At 45.7% G+C, this 18,016-nt stretch overlaps 1 protein-coding gene across 2 annotated transcripts in view; it reads right to left on the bottom strand.

Moving 5' to 3' along the window:
• Positions 1–18,016, bottom strand: part of tln2b (talin 2b) — a gene marked incomplete at its 5' end in the record, with an annotated part of 72,215 nt that overhangs the window by 46,449 nt on the left and 7,750 nt on the right. Inside the window, 13 exons of one of the 2 annotated variants that reach the window (XM_080002561.1) lie at positions 3,855–4,149; positions 4,853–5,020; positions 5,652–5,750; positions 5,884–6,092; positions 7,082–7,182; positions 8,007–8,128; positions 8,453–8,636; positions 10,849–10,925; positions 12,698–12,799; positions 13,365–13,520; positions 16,665–16,769; positions 16,921–16,984; positions 17,395–17,522. In XM_080002561.1, coding sequence (XP_079858687.1) covers positions 3,855–4,149; positions 4,853–5,020; positions 5,652–5,750; positions 5,884–6,092; positions 7,082–7,182; positions 8,007–8,128; positions 8,453–8,636; positions 10,849–10,925; positions 12,698–12,799; positions 13,365–13,520; positions 16,665–16,769; positions 16,921–16,984; positions 17,395–17,522 — 1,810 coding nt within the window. Of the gene's footprint in view, positions 1–3,854; positions 4,150–4,852; positions 5,021–5,651; positions 5,751–5,883; positions 6,093–7,081; positions 7,191–8,006; positions 8,129–8,452; positions 8,637–10,848; positions 10,926–12,697; positions 12,800–13,364; positions 13,521–16,664; positions 16,770–16,920; positions 16,985–17,394; positions 17,523–18,016 lie in introns of both variants that reach the window. The other variant, XM_080002560.1, reaches the window with a different exon arrangement.

The raw sequence follows: 18,016 nt of genomic DNA, 5'->3' as shown, positions 1-18,016 counted from the left end.
AGAACTATGTCAGTAGAACCATGTCAGTAGAAACATGTCAGCAGGAACATGTCAGTTGAACCATGTCAGTAGAACCATGTCAGTAGAAACACATCAGTAGAACCATGAAACACGTCAGTAGAACCATGTCAGTAGAACCACATCAGAAGAAACATGTCAGTAGAAACATGTCAGTAGAAACATGTCAGTAGAACCATGTCAGTAGGAACATGTCAGTAGAACCATGTCAGTAGAAACATGTCAGTAGAAACATGTCAATAGAAACATGTCAGAAGAAACACGTCAGTAGGAACATGTCAGTAGAACCATGTCAGTAGAAACACGTCAGTAGAAACACGTCAGTAGAACCACGTCAGTAGAAACATGTCAGTAGGAACATGTCAGTAGAAACATGTCAGTAGAACCATGTCAGTAGGAACATGTCAGTAGAACCATGTCAGTAGGAACATGTCAGTAGAAACATGTCAGTAGAACCATGTCAGTAGGAACATGTCAATAGAACCATGTCAGTAGAAACATGTCAGTAGAACCATGTCAGTAGGAACATGTCAGTAGAAACATGTCAGTAGAACCATGTCAGTAGAACCATGTCAGTAGAAACATGTCAGTAGAAACATGTCAGTAGAAACACGTCAGTAGAAACACGTCAGTAGGAACATGTCAGTAGAACCATATCAGTAGGAACACGTCAGTAGAAATACGTCAGTAGAACCATGTCAGTAGAAACATGTCAGTAGGAACATGTCAGTAGGAACATGTCAGTAGAAACATGTCAGTAGAAACATGTCAGTAGGAACATGTCAGGAGAACAGTGTCAGAAAGAACTATGTCAGTAGAACCATGTCAGTAGAAACATGTCAGTAGAAACATGTCAGCAGAACCATGTCAGTAGAAACATGTCAGTAGAACCATGTCAGTAGAAACATGTCAGTAGAACCATGTCAGTAGAAACATGTAAGTAGAAACATGTCAGTAGAAACATGTCAGTAGAACCATGTCAGCAGGAACATGTCAGTAGAAACATGTCAGTAGGAACATGTCAGTAGAACCATGTCAGTAGAAACATGTCAGTAGAAACATGTCAATAGAAACATGTCAGAAGAAACACGTCAGTAGGAACATGTCAGTAGAACCATGTCAGTAGAAACACGTCAGTAGAAACATGTCAGTAGAAACACATCAGTAGAAACATGTCAGTAGAAACACGTCAGTAGAACCATGTCAGTAGAAACATGTCAGTAGGAACATGTCAGTAGAAACATGTCAGTAGAACCATGTCAGTAGAAACATGTCAGTTGAACCATGTCAGTAGAACCATGTCAGTAGAAACACATCAGTAGAAACATGTCAGTTGAACCATGTCAGAAAGAACTATGTCAGTAGAAACACGTCAGTAGAAACATGTCAGTAGAACCATGTCAGTAGAAACACGTCAGTAGAACCATGTCAGTAGAACCATGTCAGTAGAAACACGTCAGTAGAAACATGTCAGTAGAACCATGTCAGTAGAACCATGTCGGTAGAAACATGTCAGTAGAAACACGTCAGTAGAACCATGTCAGTAGAGCCATGTCAGTAGAAACACGTCAGTTGAACCATGTCAGTAGAACCATGTTAGTAGAAACATGTCAGTAGAAACATGTCAGTAGAACCATGTCAGTAGAAACATGTCAGTAGAACCATGTCAGTAGGAACATGTCAGTAGAAACATGTCAGTAGAACCATGTCAGTAGAAACATGTAAGTAGAACCATGTCAGTAGAAACATGTCAGTAGAACCATGTCAGTAGAACCATGTCAGTAGGAACATGTCAGTAGAAACATGTCAGTAGAACCATGTCAGTAGAAACATGTCAGTAGAACCATGTCAGTAGGAACATGTCAGTAGAAACATGTCAGTAGAAACACGTCAGTAGAACCATGTCAGTAGAAACATGTCAGTAGAACCATGTCAGTAGGAACATGTCAGTAGAAACATGTCAGTAGAACCATGTCAGTAGAAACATGTCAGTAGAACCATGTCAGTAGGAACATGTCAGTAGAACCATGTCAGTAGAAACATGTCAGTAGAAACATGTCAGTAGAACCATGTCAGTAGGAACATGTCAGTAGAAACATGTCAGTAGAACCATGTCAGTAGAAACATGTCAGTAGAACCATGCCAGTAGAACCATGTCAGTAGGAACATGTCAGTAGAAACATGTCAGTAGAACCACATCAGTAGAAACACGTCAGTAGAACCACATCAGTAGAAACACGTCAGTAGGAACATGTCAGTAGAACCATGTCAGTAGAAACACGTCAGTAGAAACACATCAGTAGAAACACGTCAGTAGAAACACGTCAGTAGAACCATATCAGTAGAAACACGTCAGTAGAAACACGTCAGTAGAACCATATCAGTAGAAACATGTCAGTAGGAACATGTCAGTGGCCATGTCAGTAGAACCATGTCAGTAGAAACACGTCAGTAGAACCATGAAACACGTCAGTAGAACCATGTCAGTAGAAACATGTCAGTAGAACCATGTCAGTAGAACCATGTCAGTAGAAACATGTCAGTAGGAACATGTCAGTAGAAACATGTCAGTCGGAACATGTCAGTAGAACCATGTCAGTAGAAACATGTCAGTTGAACCATGTCAGTAGAACCATGTCAGTAGAAACACGTCAGTAGAAACACGTCAGTAGAACCATGTCAGTAGAAACATGTCAGTAGAACCATGTCAGTAGAACCATGTCAGTAGGAACATGTCAGTAGAAACATGTCAGTAGAACCACATCAGTAGAAACACGTCAGTAGAACCACATCAGTAGAAACACGTCAGTAGGAACATGTCAGTAGAACCATGTCAGTAGAAACACGTCAGTAGAAACACATCAGTAGAAACATGTCAGTCGGAACATGTCAGTAGAACCATGTCAGTAGAAACATGTCAGTTGAACCATGTCAGTAGAACCATGTCAGTAGAAACACGTCAGTAGAAACACGTCAGTAGAAACATGTCAGTAGAACCATGTCAGTAGAAACATGTCAGTAGAAACATGTCAGTAGAACCATGTCAGTAGGAACATGTCAGTAGAACCATGTCAGTAGAAACATATCAGTAGGAACATGTCAGTAGAAACATGTCAGTAGGAACATGTCAGTAGAAACATGTCAGTAGGAACATGTCAGTAGGAACATGTCAGTAGAAACACGTCAGTAGAAACACGTCAGTAGAAACATGTCAGTAGAAACATGTCAGTCGAAACATGTCAGTAGAAACATGTCAGTAGAACCATGTCAGTAGAAACACGTCAGTAGAACCATGAAACACGTCAGTAGAACCATGTCAGTAGAAACATGTCAGTAGGAACATGTCAGTAGAAACATGTCAGTAGGAACATGTCTGTAGAACCATGTCAGTAGGAACATGTCAGTAGAACATATCAGTAGGAACATGTCAGTAGAAACATGTCAGTAGAACCATGCAGTAGAACCATGTCAGTAGAAACACGTCAGTAGAAACACGTCAGTAGAACCATGTCAGTAGAACCATGTCAGCAGAAACATGTCAGTAGAAACATGTCAGTAGAACCATGTCAGTAGGAACATGTCAGTAGAAGCATGTCAGTAGAAACATGTCAGTAGGAACATGTCAGTAGAACCACGTCAGTAAAACCACATCAGTAGAACCATATCAGTAGAAACATGTCAGTAGGAACACGTCAGTAGAACCACGTCAGTAGAACCACGTCAGTAGGAACACGTCAGCAGAACCACGTCAGCAGAACTACGTCAGTAGAACCATGTCAGTAGATTACTGACGCGGTGTCAGTAGTCCCCTCGGTGTCAGTGCTGTGGGGACTCACCGGCGTCGCCCATGGAGGTGAAGATGTTCTCGGTGACGTTCATGATGGTGTCAGTTGCCTGGTCGTAGCGTCCGATGGGCTCGCCGCAGCGGGCGTGGTGGCGAACGTGCTGCAGCAGGTCGCACAGCGCCTGGCTGACCACGCCCGCTGCCCCGCCCACCTGCTTCAGCAGCTCGCCGTCCTCACTCGCCGCGCGGCACGCTCGCACGCAGGCCTCCACCGAGCGCTCCACCAGCTTCCCCGCCTCCACCAGCTGCTCCTGGCACACTGGGGAGCTGATGGTGGGGCTCACCACCTGCAGCACACAGTTCCTACATGGTTACTACGTGGTTACTACACAGTCACTACATGGTTACTACACAGTAGGTACACAGGTACGACATGTTATCTATCATTGTATCCATCTATCTATGTGTCCGTCTATCTATCTATCTGTCTGTCTGTCTGTCTGTCTGTCGACCTATCTGTCTGTCTGTCTGCCTGTCTGTCTGTCTGCCTATCTATCTATCGATCTGTCTGTCTGTCTGTCTGTCTGTCTGTCTGTCTGTCTGTCTGTCTGTCTGTCTGTCTGTCTGTCTACCTACCTATCTATCTGTCTGTCTGTCTGTCTGTCTGTCTGTCTGTCTGTCTGACTGTGTACCTATCTATCGATCTGTCTGTCTGTCTGTCAGTCTGTCTGTCTGTCTATCTATCTCTCTATCATCCATCCATCTGTCTGTCTGTCTACTGTATTTATATATCTATCATCTTTCTATAAAAATGAAATGTCTCTCTGATCTCTTTAGCTTCAAGGGAACAGAAGGGCCCACGGTCACTGTGCCGTTTCCACTAACATCCATATGAAAAACTCTTTGACACGAGGTCACGTCCCGTTAACCCAAAGAGACGATCCAGCAGAAGAGGAGGTATCTCAAGCGGAGCAGTTTCCTGAGTGTCCTTGGAGAATGTGGTGTGGTTGGGCGTCAGTGAGGTTGACTGTGGTAGGTGGTGCAGGTCACCTTGGTGCAGGCCACGAGCTGCGAGGTGGACAGGGCGCACTGCGTGGCGGCTGCGATCACCCGGTTCTGCAGCACCGTGTCCTCCGACACCTGAGCCACGTTCTTGGCCTTCAGGACCAACATGGCCGCCGCGTTGGCCACTGACTTGGCCAGGTTCATCAGGATGTCCTGGACAAAACAGAGGAACGGAACTGATGAAACGTGGACCTGGAAGGACATTCGTTAGTGTGATTGATTGGTTTTTGTATCGATTAGGTAAAAGATCGGCTGTTACTGCAACAATGCACAAGAATGAGTCCAAAAAGTGAAACGCTCTCACAGTGAAGATGAACAGAGACTACATCACTGGACAGATAAACAGAAGACTGAGTGTCAGGTTTAGCAACAGTGGATTCAAGTCGTCCCAAGGACTCAGAGTCTTTACAATGCATTTAAGTCCAATCGGGAAAAGCGGTGGATTGGAGAAGGACAGGAACAAGGAAGGTGGAAGACGCAGCAGCGGTCAGAGGTCGAGGAGGAAGGTCAAGACGGAGAAAGAGCGTCTGGATGAAGACGAGCGGGGAAACTGAACAGGTCGTTCTTCCAAGATCAACATTACAGTCAAAACTAAACAGTGTGAGGGTCTGTCAGGACCTAGTTTAAGGTTTAAACCACAGTTTGATGAACATTCATTCTTTAGCTTGTCGACTAAAACAAAACAATGTTTCCCCTTCTGAACATATGACCGTTGTGGGAGCAGGTACTAAACCTGCACCGTGCTCACTGACGTAATGATTGGATTTTGGGAGCTGGGTCTGACCTGCAGCCTCTGGTCGGCCTCTCCTTCCCCCATGTGGCGCAGCAGGTCTCCACTGGCCTGACCGATGCTCCCTGCCGCTGTCAGCACCGTCTGTCGGGGCTGGAACGGGAACACCACATTCAGAACCGGTTCCGAACCAATGACCTCACTCGCGTTTCACCGGGATTTAAAAGGAGGAGAATGTGCAGCTTGGGGTGAGATGCGAGGGGGTGTCGCGCAGCCCGCCACTCACCTCGGCGGCGGCGGGCTCCACGGAGCGCAGCAGCTCCGACACGGCGCCCGCCAGCGTGCGCGCGGCGCCCATGAGGCGATGGCCGCCGCCCGCCTCGTCCTCCATCAGCGCCGCCAGCAGCTTGACGCCCTTGGACATCTCGCTGAGGTTGGAGGAGATGGTGGTGATGGCGCAGCCCACCGCCGTGTAGTCAGTTTCTGTGGGTTCGCCTGCAGAGAGAAGGGACGGCGAGGGAGGAAACCACTTTACTGCAACTGGATGCAAGTTCATCCCCGTTTTAGTGTGAGCGGGAGTTCAATGCAAGCAACGGAGGACGAATCCGGTGCGTGTTACAGAAAAGAAGAAACATAAACATCGGCTCAAGAAATGAGAAAAGTCAGACATCCAGTCGATGGCTGCGGGGAAAGGCAACAAAAAGCGAAAAAGCGAGCTGGAGCTTGGCTGGGGCGACGCCAAACAGGCTTGAGTCTTATCCCTCAGTTGATGTATTAATCAGGGGAAATGGGGAAGGCACCATTTTATGTAAGGACACCGCAGGACCCGTTCTTATCGTGTGCTTGAAAATGTTCTTTTTTTTTTTTTTCAAGCCTTGAGCTGGTGACTGTTTCCTATGAGCATTTCTTACAGAAAAGAGGAATTTACTCTCAAGCTTTGGCGGAAAACAACGTAGAAGAAAAAAACTAAAAAGCAAAAGAACACAACGTAAACCAGAATTCACCCACTGATAATGCAAGAAAATATAATAAAGGCACTGAAAATCCACTGATAATAATGATCAGCAGAGGTAGAAAATCCAGGTTCAGAAAGTAAAATCCCACTCGGGGCTTTTGAGGCAACAATGTGGATTTGCTAATTCCATTTAACTTTTAAGACCTTTTTAGTGTCCTAGACATAATATCAGACTAACTTTTGGGAAGAATCCTCTCTCAACTTTTAGGTTCAGATGTAGGTTTAGCATTTTAGAAACATCTGACTCTGATGCAGAAGAACTGGACTCATTTTGACAGAACAAAATATATGAATAAATATAATGAGACATCATGTCGATGTAAAGTTTAGACTCCATACACTAAAATTGAAGGATATTGAATGACTTGTAAAGCCTGCAGAGCAACGAGGAAGCCAACCAGCTGATCAGTGTGCACGGCCGGAGCCAAAACTTGCTGCACCCGGACTGCGCCTCCTGGTAGAAACTGACCCGCCGTGAGATTCACCACTGACGCTGTTCCGGCCGTGATGGCGTCGACCTGGGAGTGGATCTCGTGTTTGGACTCGTCCACTTTGTTCTGAACCCAAACCCTGGACGCCTGCGAGGGAGAAAACACGCTTTCATCTCGGCGGGAGGTTTTCTTTTTTTTTTATATCTTAAACTTTTTGTCAAAGATTAAAGCAGCGAGGCTTCATGTCTCCCAGCGCCCCGGGAGGATCAGAGGCGTTCTGATGAATCTGCCATTACAACTAAATCTGAATCTGACATTCACTTCCAATGACATTAATATGAATATTAGAAATTGCAGGCCAAGCTGCTATGAGGATACTCTTCGTACAGATACAGATACTGTGCTCACGAACAGGTTCTTCATAAATAAATAAAATGTAAAACCTCACACCAATGCAAAGACATACAGGTTTTATGATTTACTTTTATTAAAACAAATCAGAATAAATCATCTACTGAAAATAATAAATATACAGGACTTCAAAATCAGTGATCTCAATACTATTTCAGTACTCACATATTCAGTGTGAATATGAGTTGGTGAAAGGGTAATGTGCAATAAACCAATAAACGAAAACAACAAACAAAACCAATAAATCTCTTCACTATTCACCCTCTGTCAATATAGTTAATTGTGCATGTTTGCATCTATAACATAAATAGATTCCGAAATATGTAGAGATTTCATTTCATTTTAATGTATGTAAACTCGTATCCTGTCCATACCAGCGTGGAAAAAACAAAATGGCTAAAATAATAGTGAAGATAAAATCTGACAATGTTTCTAAATGCTGTTTTAAAATGAAAAAGTCCTAACAAACACTTTGTTTCTTAACCATTATAACTTTATTATATTATATTTTATTATATTATATTATATTATATTATATTATTACAGTAATACGGACTGACCAGGTCGTGCCCCAGCGGAGGCAGGTCGTCCACGTGTCCCAAGTCAGACTGGGTCTGCTGCACGGCCTGCATGCTGCTGGTGATGGTTCCCATCAGGGCCTGCTGGGCCAGACTCTGAGGCACACACACACACACACACACACACACACACACATACACACACACACACACACACACACACACACACACACACACACACACACACACACAAACACACACACACACACACACACACACACACACACACACACACATACACACACACACACACACACACACACACACACACACACACACACACACACACACACACACACACACACACACAGCAGAGATGCCTATCAAACTGAGACAGTATAAAACCTCCAGGTCTCCGTGTCCAAACGCTGCTGGAGCCTGGTGTTTCAGGGTTGTTTGACGTGTAATTCGGAGCCTCACCAGCGGGGGCATGTGTCCGCGGTGCATCTGCCCCATAGTGACCTGCTGCTGGGCCTGGGGCATGGAGCCCATGTTGAAGTTCTCCGGACCGCCGATGGATCCGGAGCGGATGATGCCGGGCAAAGCCACGGAACCCTGCTCCACCCGCCCCACCCTGTTGAACTGCTGCTGCAGGATGGTTGACCTACGGAGGTTATACAGACGTTTAAATATAAGAAATACAGAGCACGGGTTTACTGTGTTACTTTTTAGGTTTTCAGGCATTTCTTTCTATTTTATTTCCTATGTTTGGCAATTGTATGTTTGTATCTATTTTTTATTTTATGTATCATTTATTTTCTTTATTATTGCCTGTTTGTTCTGATGTGAGCTGCTGTAGGTTTTCCTTTAAAGCCCTAAGCAGTTGAAAGGATAATAATGAGACTCAACATTTTGAATTGTTTAATACTGTTTTCTGTGTTTAAGAACATGTTTAGAACAGTGAAACTGACAACTGCAAGCAGGACAGTTTAACAGTAGTTTTGTTAAGTAGCAAAAAACCTGGAAATAAATAAATAAATAAATACAGAATACAATCAGCGAGCCGGAAAAATATCCCCATTTTAGACCAACACCCTCCCATCCACTAACCGGCAGATCTGCAGACTGTGTGATGTTGTTACTGAGTGGACCTTGTTAGAGAGTGCACCTTCAGAGAGTGCACTTTGTGAGAGAGCGTTTGTTGTGAGAGTGTACGTTGTTAGAGTGCATGTTGTTACAGTGTACGTAGTGAGAGTGCACGGAGATTAAGAGTCAGGTTGTTAGAGTGCACGTTGTGAGAGAGTGCACATAGTTAAAGAGTGCAGGTTGTGAGAGAGTGCATGTTGTAAGAGAGTGCATATTGTTAGAGTGCATGTTGTGAGAGAGTGCACATAGTTAGAGTGCACGTTGTCAGAGAGTGCACTTTGTGAGAGAGTGCACTTTGTGAGAGAGTGCACGTTATTAGTGAGTGCATGTAGTTAGAGTGCATGTTGTTAGAGAGTGCATGTTGTCAGAGAGTGCACGTTGTGAGAGAGTGCACATTGTGAGAGAGTGCACATAGTTAGAGAGTGCACGTTGTGAGAGAGTGCACGTTATTAGCGAGTGCACATTGTGAGAGAGTGCACGTAGTTAGAGTGCATGTTGTGAGAGAGTGCACGTTGTTAGAGAGTGCATGTTGTCAGAGAGTGCACGTTGTGAGAGAGTGCATGTTGTCAGAGAGTGCACGTTGTTAGAGAGTGCATGTTGTCAGAGAGTGCACGTTGTGAGAGAGTGCTTGTAGTTAGAGTGCATGTTGTCAGAGAGTGGACGTTGTGAGAGAATGCACATTATTAGTGAGTGCACATTGTGAGAGAGTGCACGTAGTTAGAGTGCATGTTGTGAGAGAGTGCACGTTGTCAGAGAGTGCATGTTGTCAGAGAGTGCATGTTGTCAGAGAGTGCACGTAGTTAGAGTGCATGTTGTCAGAGAGTGCACGTTGTGAGAGAGTGCACATTGTGAGAGAGTGCACGTAGTTAGAGTGCATGTTGTGAGAGAGTGCACATTGTTAGGGAGTGCATGTTGTCAGAGAGTGCACGTTATTAGTGAGTGCACATTGTGAGAGAGTGCACGTAGTTAGAGTGTATGTTGTGAGAGAGTGCACGTAGTTAGAGTGCATGTTGTGAGAGAGTGCACGTTGTGAGAGAGTGCACGTAGTTAGACTGCATGTTGTCAGAGAGTGCACGTTGTTAGAGTGCACGTTGTGAGAGAGTGCACGTAGTTAGACTGCATGTTGTCAGAGAGTGCACGTTGTTAGAGTGCACGTTGTGGGAGCTGTCCCGCAGATGCGGTCGACTAATTGTTAATTAGGGTTTGTTGTGCGAGGCAGAAATGATGTTGTTTGAGTCAACTGGTGGTTTCATCAGCAGAATGTGATGCTGCATCTGGACGTGATAATACTCACATCTTCCTAAATCTGCCTTCAGGGTCCTGATCTTAAACCTGGTCCATTTCCAGTGTACGTCGAAACTCCTTAAAAAATCTCTCTCTATTATTTGTAGCGTACCGAATTTCCGATGCTGCGCTTTATTTTGAAACACTTCAAAGGTTCTTCAAATGATTCAGAACATTCTCTGAGAATTAATATGATAATGAAGTAAGTTCCCCTTCAGGCAGTAAAAAGTTAAATAAAATCATTAAAATGTGGAAGTGGCTGTGAGGAGTGAGACGCTGCAGGAGTGTTTGTGTGTTTTACTCTGACGTGTCTCTGGGGGGCGCCGCGCCGGGCACGCAGAAATGTAATTATACGCTCAATTAAACTGTGTGGTTTGGATCCACACGAGGGGAGGCATTCTGGCTGGTCAGCATCCCCCCTTCCCTGCCCCATCCCTCCCCCTCACTTCTTGGGGGAGACAGACTCCTCCAGCATGGTGGACTCCTCCTCCCCCTCCAGGCCAAAGCGGTCCTTGCTCTGCTTCTGCGGACGAGGGAATTCAGAACATGAGAATCACAGCGTCCCGCACAAGCACTGCACGTTCAAAGGAGCAATAGACAACTTTTTTGCTTCTACTTCTCATTATGAAGTTGATGTTGATTGCACAGTGTAATGTCCATACTGTAGAATAATGACACCATCTGTGTTTAGATCGCTTCCCTAAAAGCCTCCATATCACTGTGCATTGGGAATGCCAGATGGTACGAACTCTTGGGAAAATTATAGATTTTCGGCAGTGCATCACAGGAAGCGCAGCAACCATTAGTGAAAATGGCGGACAGTGGAGCAATCCACTCCAGGTAGATCATAAACCCTTGAATATAAAAAAACAATCATTGAAATGGGTTGAGAAATGTAAACGGATGTTGAAAAGTTTAGTCTATTGCCCCTTTACGACATTTTAAGACATTTTAAAGCCTAAAATTGAGATGATTGGATTTTGGACTTTTAAAGACTTTTTCAGGGCCCGAGGAAACCCTGAATAAAACGAGGGGACCGTGATTGAAAACAAGGTCACATTTCTTCACGTGATTTGCATAGTTTCCCAATAATAACCCGTCCTCTGAAAAGGACGTTTTGGGAGCCGCCGTGCTCTTCTGGATTCACTCTCGGCAGCCGTCATCCAACACAAGATGACGCAAGTCAAGTCCAGTATGTATTATAATACTAGTAATAGTAATAGTATAGTAGTAGGTAGGTACAGGAGGCACATGAGGAACCATTGGGGCTGAGAACCTTCTGAAACAGGAACCTTCGCTAAAACCGATCAGGAGGAGGCGATTACCAAATATCTTGGTGTTTGATTTAAAACGTCATTCCGGAATGCGACAAATCTACCACAACAGCAAACAGGAAGTTGAAGCAGCGACGGTGTTGATCTTCATTCTACGTTACTTTGGTGTGAACCTGGAATTTGAAACGTTGCCGAAATCAGGCATTGGGCAGGATTTACAAATGGCGGCCGGTGTGCGATTCACACGTAGCTTGTGTTTGACCGATCAGTGTCGTCCATAACTACAAAGTCCGCCCACAGTGGTTCCCCTTCCCCCGAAAAGTTCTGGGGACTTTTTTTTGGACGACGGACTCTCCAAGTGGATCCAACCAAGTTCCTCCTGTGGACGGTTCCGGTGCCTCCGGCTCCGATGAGAGCTACCACTTCTGGTTCCGGTGACGTCTTTGCGTCTGCGTTGCTGTGGTTGCTGCTGGCTTGATGTTGCTGCTGCTGTTGTTGTTGTTTCTGTTGCTGCTGCTATTGCTGTTGTTGCTACTGTGGTTGGAGTTGCTTTTATTGCTGTTTTTGTTGTTGTTTTTGTTATTGTTGCTGCTGCTTTTGTTGTTGCTGTTGTTTCAGGGGCATTCTTTTGTAATGACCGGCTGACAACTACGTTCTCTCTTTCTTTTTTGTATTTCTTTGTAAAGCGCATTGTGTTGCCCTGGTGTGAAATGTGCTTTATAAATAAAGTGTGACTTGACTTGACTTGACAAGGGCCTGAGTTCCTAAGCTCCTGAAATGGTTCCTGAGGTGGAAATGCCCCCTATATTTCAATTTATATTTTAATTTATATATAGATATAGAAATATAATTAGATACGATTCTAGATTATAAATCATCATATCAGCAAACTTGAGCTGCATCACACTGAACCCTGTCTGATGCATCGTGTTGCACAGTGTGAATCCAGATGAAACACTACAAAACACAGTACGTTTACCAAAGTGATATCAAGCCGGATCTGCAGGAACTAGAAACTTGCCTTTTTGAGGATGATGTCGATGTAGCCAGCGATAAGCTGAGAGATCTGCTCTCCCTCCGTGGTCTGGACGGAGTAGTAGCTCTCCTGGTACTCCCCGAAATCCTGAGGATCACAGTGAGTCAAGCAGGTTCCTGGAAAATCCTGCTTCCTTAAAGTCTCAGTACATTCTCTCTCCGCTTTTCAGATGAAAAATTGCTTTGCTGTGGTTCAGGCTTTCAATAACCTGCAGACGACACCTTCATCATCCCAGCGCAGCATGGAAGGAAAAAGATAAACTGGCTGCGTCTGGTTCAGAGCCGTGATTAGAAACCAAATGGACCCTTCTTCACATTTTAAGTACTCGGTTAAAAGAAAGAAAGAAAGAAAAAAGTGAAATATCATATTCAAATCAATAAATACAAATTCAACTTGGAGAATTTTGTTTTATTTACACGCACTATTCATCTCAAAGTACAGTATTCCTTCCCAGTCATGTTTAATAACTCAATCCGGGGACGAAATATTGTGCCGCTGAAAACGGCTGCAAATAGAAGCTCTGAGATGAATAAAACATCTCCATGCTGTTCCCTCCATCTATTATAAACCAGAAGGAACACAATTTATATTCTGCTTAAAGCTACACTGTAAACAACTCTGACTTTCAAATATATATATATTTATTGGGTACCAGTGTGAAGCTCTTGGGCGATGCCGCCCATCTCTTGACAGTGGTCAGGGGCCATTCCTGCACCACGTCTTTGGTCTTCTCCTCCACTCGCATCACAGACTCCTTGGTGATCCCGAGTAGGCGGGGGACCAGCTTGTTCTTGCTCTTCATCTTTTCCTGCGGGATGAAAATAAAAAACACAAGGTCTACAGCAAAGCTCATGTGGGCGTTCCACACCCACACGGATGATTCACTCACAAGGAAACAAAACTAAGCTGTTGAGTGTTTTGACAGCGCTGTCTTAAAAACCCTCCACAGGCCCTGAGGAGACCCTGAGCACAGAGGAGACCCCGAGGTGACCCAGAGGAGACCAGGATGGGCCCCCAGAGACCCCATAGAGACCCAGAGGAGACCCTGAGGTGAGCGAAAGGAGACCCAGAGGTGAGCCCAAAGAGACCCAGATGAGACCCAGACGGGACCCTGAGGAGACCCAGAGGAGACCCAGAGGAGACACCTCGGTGACCCAGAGGAGCCCCAGAGGAGACCCAGACGAGACCCTGATGAGAACCAGAGGAGACACCTAGGTGACCCAGAGGAGCCCCAGAGGAGACTCAGACGAGACCCTGAGGAGCCCCAGAGGTGACCCAGACAAGACCCTGACGAGACCCAGAGGAGACACCTAGGTGACCCAGAGGAGCCCCAGAGGAGACTCAGACAAGACCCTGAGGAGACCCAGTGGTGACCCAGAGGAACCCCAGAGGAGACCCTGAAGAGACCCAGAGGAGATCCCGCGGAGACACAAAGGAGACACCATGGAGACATGGGGGGCCTGAAGAGACCCCGGCCGGGAGCCCTGCAGAGGCCTCTGAGGAGACCCAGCAGAGATCTCAAATGGACCCTGAAGAGACCCTGAGTTGACCCTGAGTAGACTCTATGGAGACCCTGAGGAGACCCTACAAAGACACCAAGGAGAGACTGAGGATATCCTGACGAGACCCCTGCAGAGATCCTGAGGAGACCCCTTCAGAGACCCCTTCAGAGACCCCGGCAGAGACCCCTTCGGAGGCCCCTGCAAAGACCCCTGCAGAGACCCCCGAGGAGACCCTGCGGAGGTCGGCCACGTCTAAACACTGCCCTATCGAGTTCGGCCTTGCAGCGGTCTCCACCCGGTCCAGCTTAGATCCATATCAGATCTCTGCTTCAGGCTGCACTTGGATTCCTTCCAGGGGTGAGAGAAATCAGCCGCTTGGAGTGGAAAATACCTTGTTGTTTACGATATCCCAGGGTCAAACTTAAGAGCTGCGAAACAAAAGCTGCGATGTGGGAAAAGGTCCAACCGCAGAACAAGGAGAGATAAGATTCTAGGGATGATTAATACCGAACACAGATATTTCTGCTGCTGTTGAGAAAACCTCCATTGTCTTTGTTTAACAATAAGCGAGCGTCACAGCTTCAGCTTTGCATTCAGCTCAGGAAAACGGATTTTCTAATCACAAGAGGTCTAAGTGTTTTTGGATTTTATCGCACAAGTTTTAACCTCGATCTCAGTTTCAGGAACATCGGTGTCGACGTCCAAAAAAGCAAGGTCGGCACAACGTCAAAAGGTTGCAAGTCAGCAAACACTTTTAATTTCATTTGAAAAGCTGGAAGCGTTACAACAAATACAAAATCAGCAAAATATCAAACCTTGACAACGTCTATTTTATCATAGTTGTCAGCCGAGACCAGGAGATCAATTTAGGGAGGGTTTCTCACCATAATAGCTCATTTTTTTCAAAACCCAAAAATAGAAACGGAATTAGAAGTTCAAAAAATGTGAGCTATGTGTAATAGTGGCTGTCATCCATAATATTTACAGGTCTCTTTCTCTCTTGGAGCCTGCTACGACTGAAAGGAAACCTGACAGATAAGAAATGGAACATGAGAATACATTTTGAATATACTGAACTGCTGAACTGGCAGCACAAAAGATGAGTCTGAGAGAGAGATAAAGTGAGGATGGAGTGAATTATTTAACAATGTCTTAGAATCTCCATTACTGCACTTCATCACACACACAAACACACACACACACACACACACACACACACTCCCGACCTTGTAGTGCACTTCAAATGCTCAGGAAAACATTCCATTTGTTATCCATTAAGAACAGAGTAGACAACAGCTCCCTCTCTCTCTCTCTCTCTCCCTCTCCCTCTTTCCATCCCTCTTTCCAGTGGGACTGGAACCAAATGGGCTGCAGCCAAACAGCTTTTCTCACACTCGCTGCTTCCCCTCGCTACGTTCTCCAAACCTGGACCCGAGTGTCGTGTTGGGATGTTCTTCTTTTTCCTGAAGTCATGATCCGCACACTGAGAGTCTCACTGCTTTCTAATGAGACGCACGGTGCATCTTTTAACAGTCTCATCATGTCGAACCAGCACGTCAGACATGCAGCTGCTCGTTTGTTCTCTCTTTTTCTAATCACTAAACCCTCATTAAATGGATATTGGAAAATTATTTTTAATGACAGTATTTGCTTTTGGAAGAAACCCAGAGACATTATCTGGTGCCATGTTGTGTTTCCCAGATTTTACATCCAGTTTGTGGACACAGCGTTGAAAGGCATCAATGCCAAATTGATCTCTGACATGTAGAGGGTTCGACTGGATTAAGACGCAGGATTCCCTCCAGATCATTTTGTAAAGCAAATGTTTGTGCACGGGACCAGAACGGTGCAAGGTCAGAGTGGGAGAAGGTCAGGATGCAGCTAGAAACATCGGGAATACGAGGATACAGCATCAACATAATGCATTGGAATTAAAATGTGTGATAACAAGAATGCATATAAGCATTCCTGTAAAGACATGAAGGCAGAGGCTGCAATTTCTGATCCATTCCACTGATTTTGGAACTCGGACAAATCCAACCTCCGACCTCAAAAGGTGCAAAGGAATTAACATTTAAGTCACGATTCCGAGGGGGCATTTCTGACTCGCTTGAGTCAGAGTGTCCCGTGATAACAAAACGGTATCGTTACGGCAACATGCCGGCACACACCGCTCACGGTGGACAAAGTTGACTCTGCTTGAAGACACTTGGTTCTGCGTGTACTACTCTGTCATTTTAGCTGCAGATGCTGTAGAATTGACAGGCTGGACCAACAAACACACGTTAACAACGGGCGCCCAGCCTTCCCCAAGCAGAGGTGACGTAGAACTCAGGCGACACAGAGTTAGCGACCCCCTGTTCCAGTGGAACGCAACATTAACGGGCCCGCTGGTGGGAGTTAGCCGCGTCCGGTTCCTCCTCGTCCGGTGTTGGGTGCGGACATCCTACCTTCACCAAGAAGAAGGAGACTCCGTACGTCTGCAGGGACCTGGCCAGTTTGACGTACTTCACTTTGGCCTCGATCTCCGACATCTCTCCGCAGCTCTTATGGTCCTGAACAGAAGACAACGCTGATGCACTGGAGACAATCCTATCTTCTCTGTGCAAACTGTCAGTTTGTGCCTGGACATTGAATCAAGGTGAGTTACATTTTCCTCCAGGCCTAGTTTGAAACCCCCCCCACCCCACCCGCCACTGCACATACCTGGAATATCTTCTTCTCTGAGCCTCTCTGCTTGATGTACTCCTTGGGTAGGAACTCCTTCAGGCTGTTGAGACAAATCACATTTTTACAAGGTTACGTTTGGACTGCGGGCATTTCCTTTTGGGAAAACATGTTTCTATACATGAGGTCATTCCAGATGACATCATCATCCCCCCACCCCCCACAGAGTTTTCCAGAGGAGGAAATCGCAGAAGGACGGGCCTTGCTTTTAGACCCGGGGCCCAAAGCACGGGGAGATAACCCTGCATGCACGGAGCACGACAGAGGTGGGATGTGGACATGGCAAGGAATGTGCTGCGTGTGTGTGTGTGTATGTGTGTGTGTGTGTGTGTGTGCGTGTGTGTGTGTGTGGTGCGTGTGTGTGTGTGTGTGTGTGTGTGTGTGTGTGTGTGTGTGTGTGTGTGTATGTGTGTGTGGTGTTGACGTGTGCATCTGATAAGGGGGGGTCCTCACTCCAGGAATCCAGGCTTGTGCTTGTGTTCCACGTGGGGCCCGAACTGGATCTGAGCCTGGATGCCAGCGAACTCGGAAGCCTTGTCGAAGGAGACAGGGTGGGAGCCGTTGAGGATGTCGTCCCTGGCCTGGGGAGGGCGAGAAGAGGAAAACAGCCAAAGATCCATGTGAAATAGAAGAGCGAACAAAGTCGATTCTGAAACGAACAACATTTGTCAACGAGGTGAGATCATTTGACGTTGAAGCATTTGAAGCATTCATAAAACAGTCCAGAAAACATTTCTTCAACAAGTCAGAAATGTCTTGAAGCTTTTTTTTTTCAGGGTGGAGAACATCAGAACTATGATGTTGATCTTAAAAGCTCACTGACTTCCCTTGAATAAATCCATTCAATGAGTTGCTTTTGACATGACATTGACATCGACATATCCACGCCGTGTTTACTGGGATTCTTGAACATTCTTCAGGCTGGAAAACGTTCTCAACACAATTCCAGAGCGGTCGGTTTATTTCCAAAGGAAAAAACACACACACACACACACACACACACACACACACACACACACACACACACACACACACACACACACACACACACACACACACACACACACACACACAT

The sequence above is a fragment of the Zeus faber genome (assembly GCF_960531495.2).
Source record: "Zeus faber genome assembly, chromosome: 6".
NCBI classification, from domain to species: Eukaryota; Metazoa; Chordata; class Actinopteri; order Zeiformes; family Zeidae; genus Zeus; species Zeus faber.
This window is presented reverse-complemented; position numbering and strand designations above follow the sequence as displayed.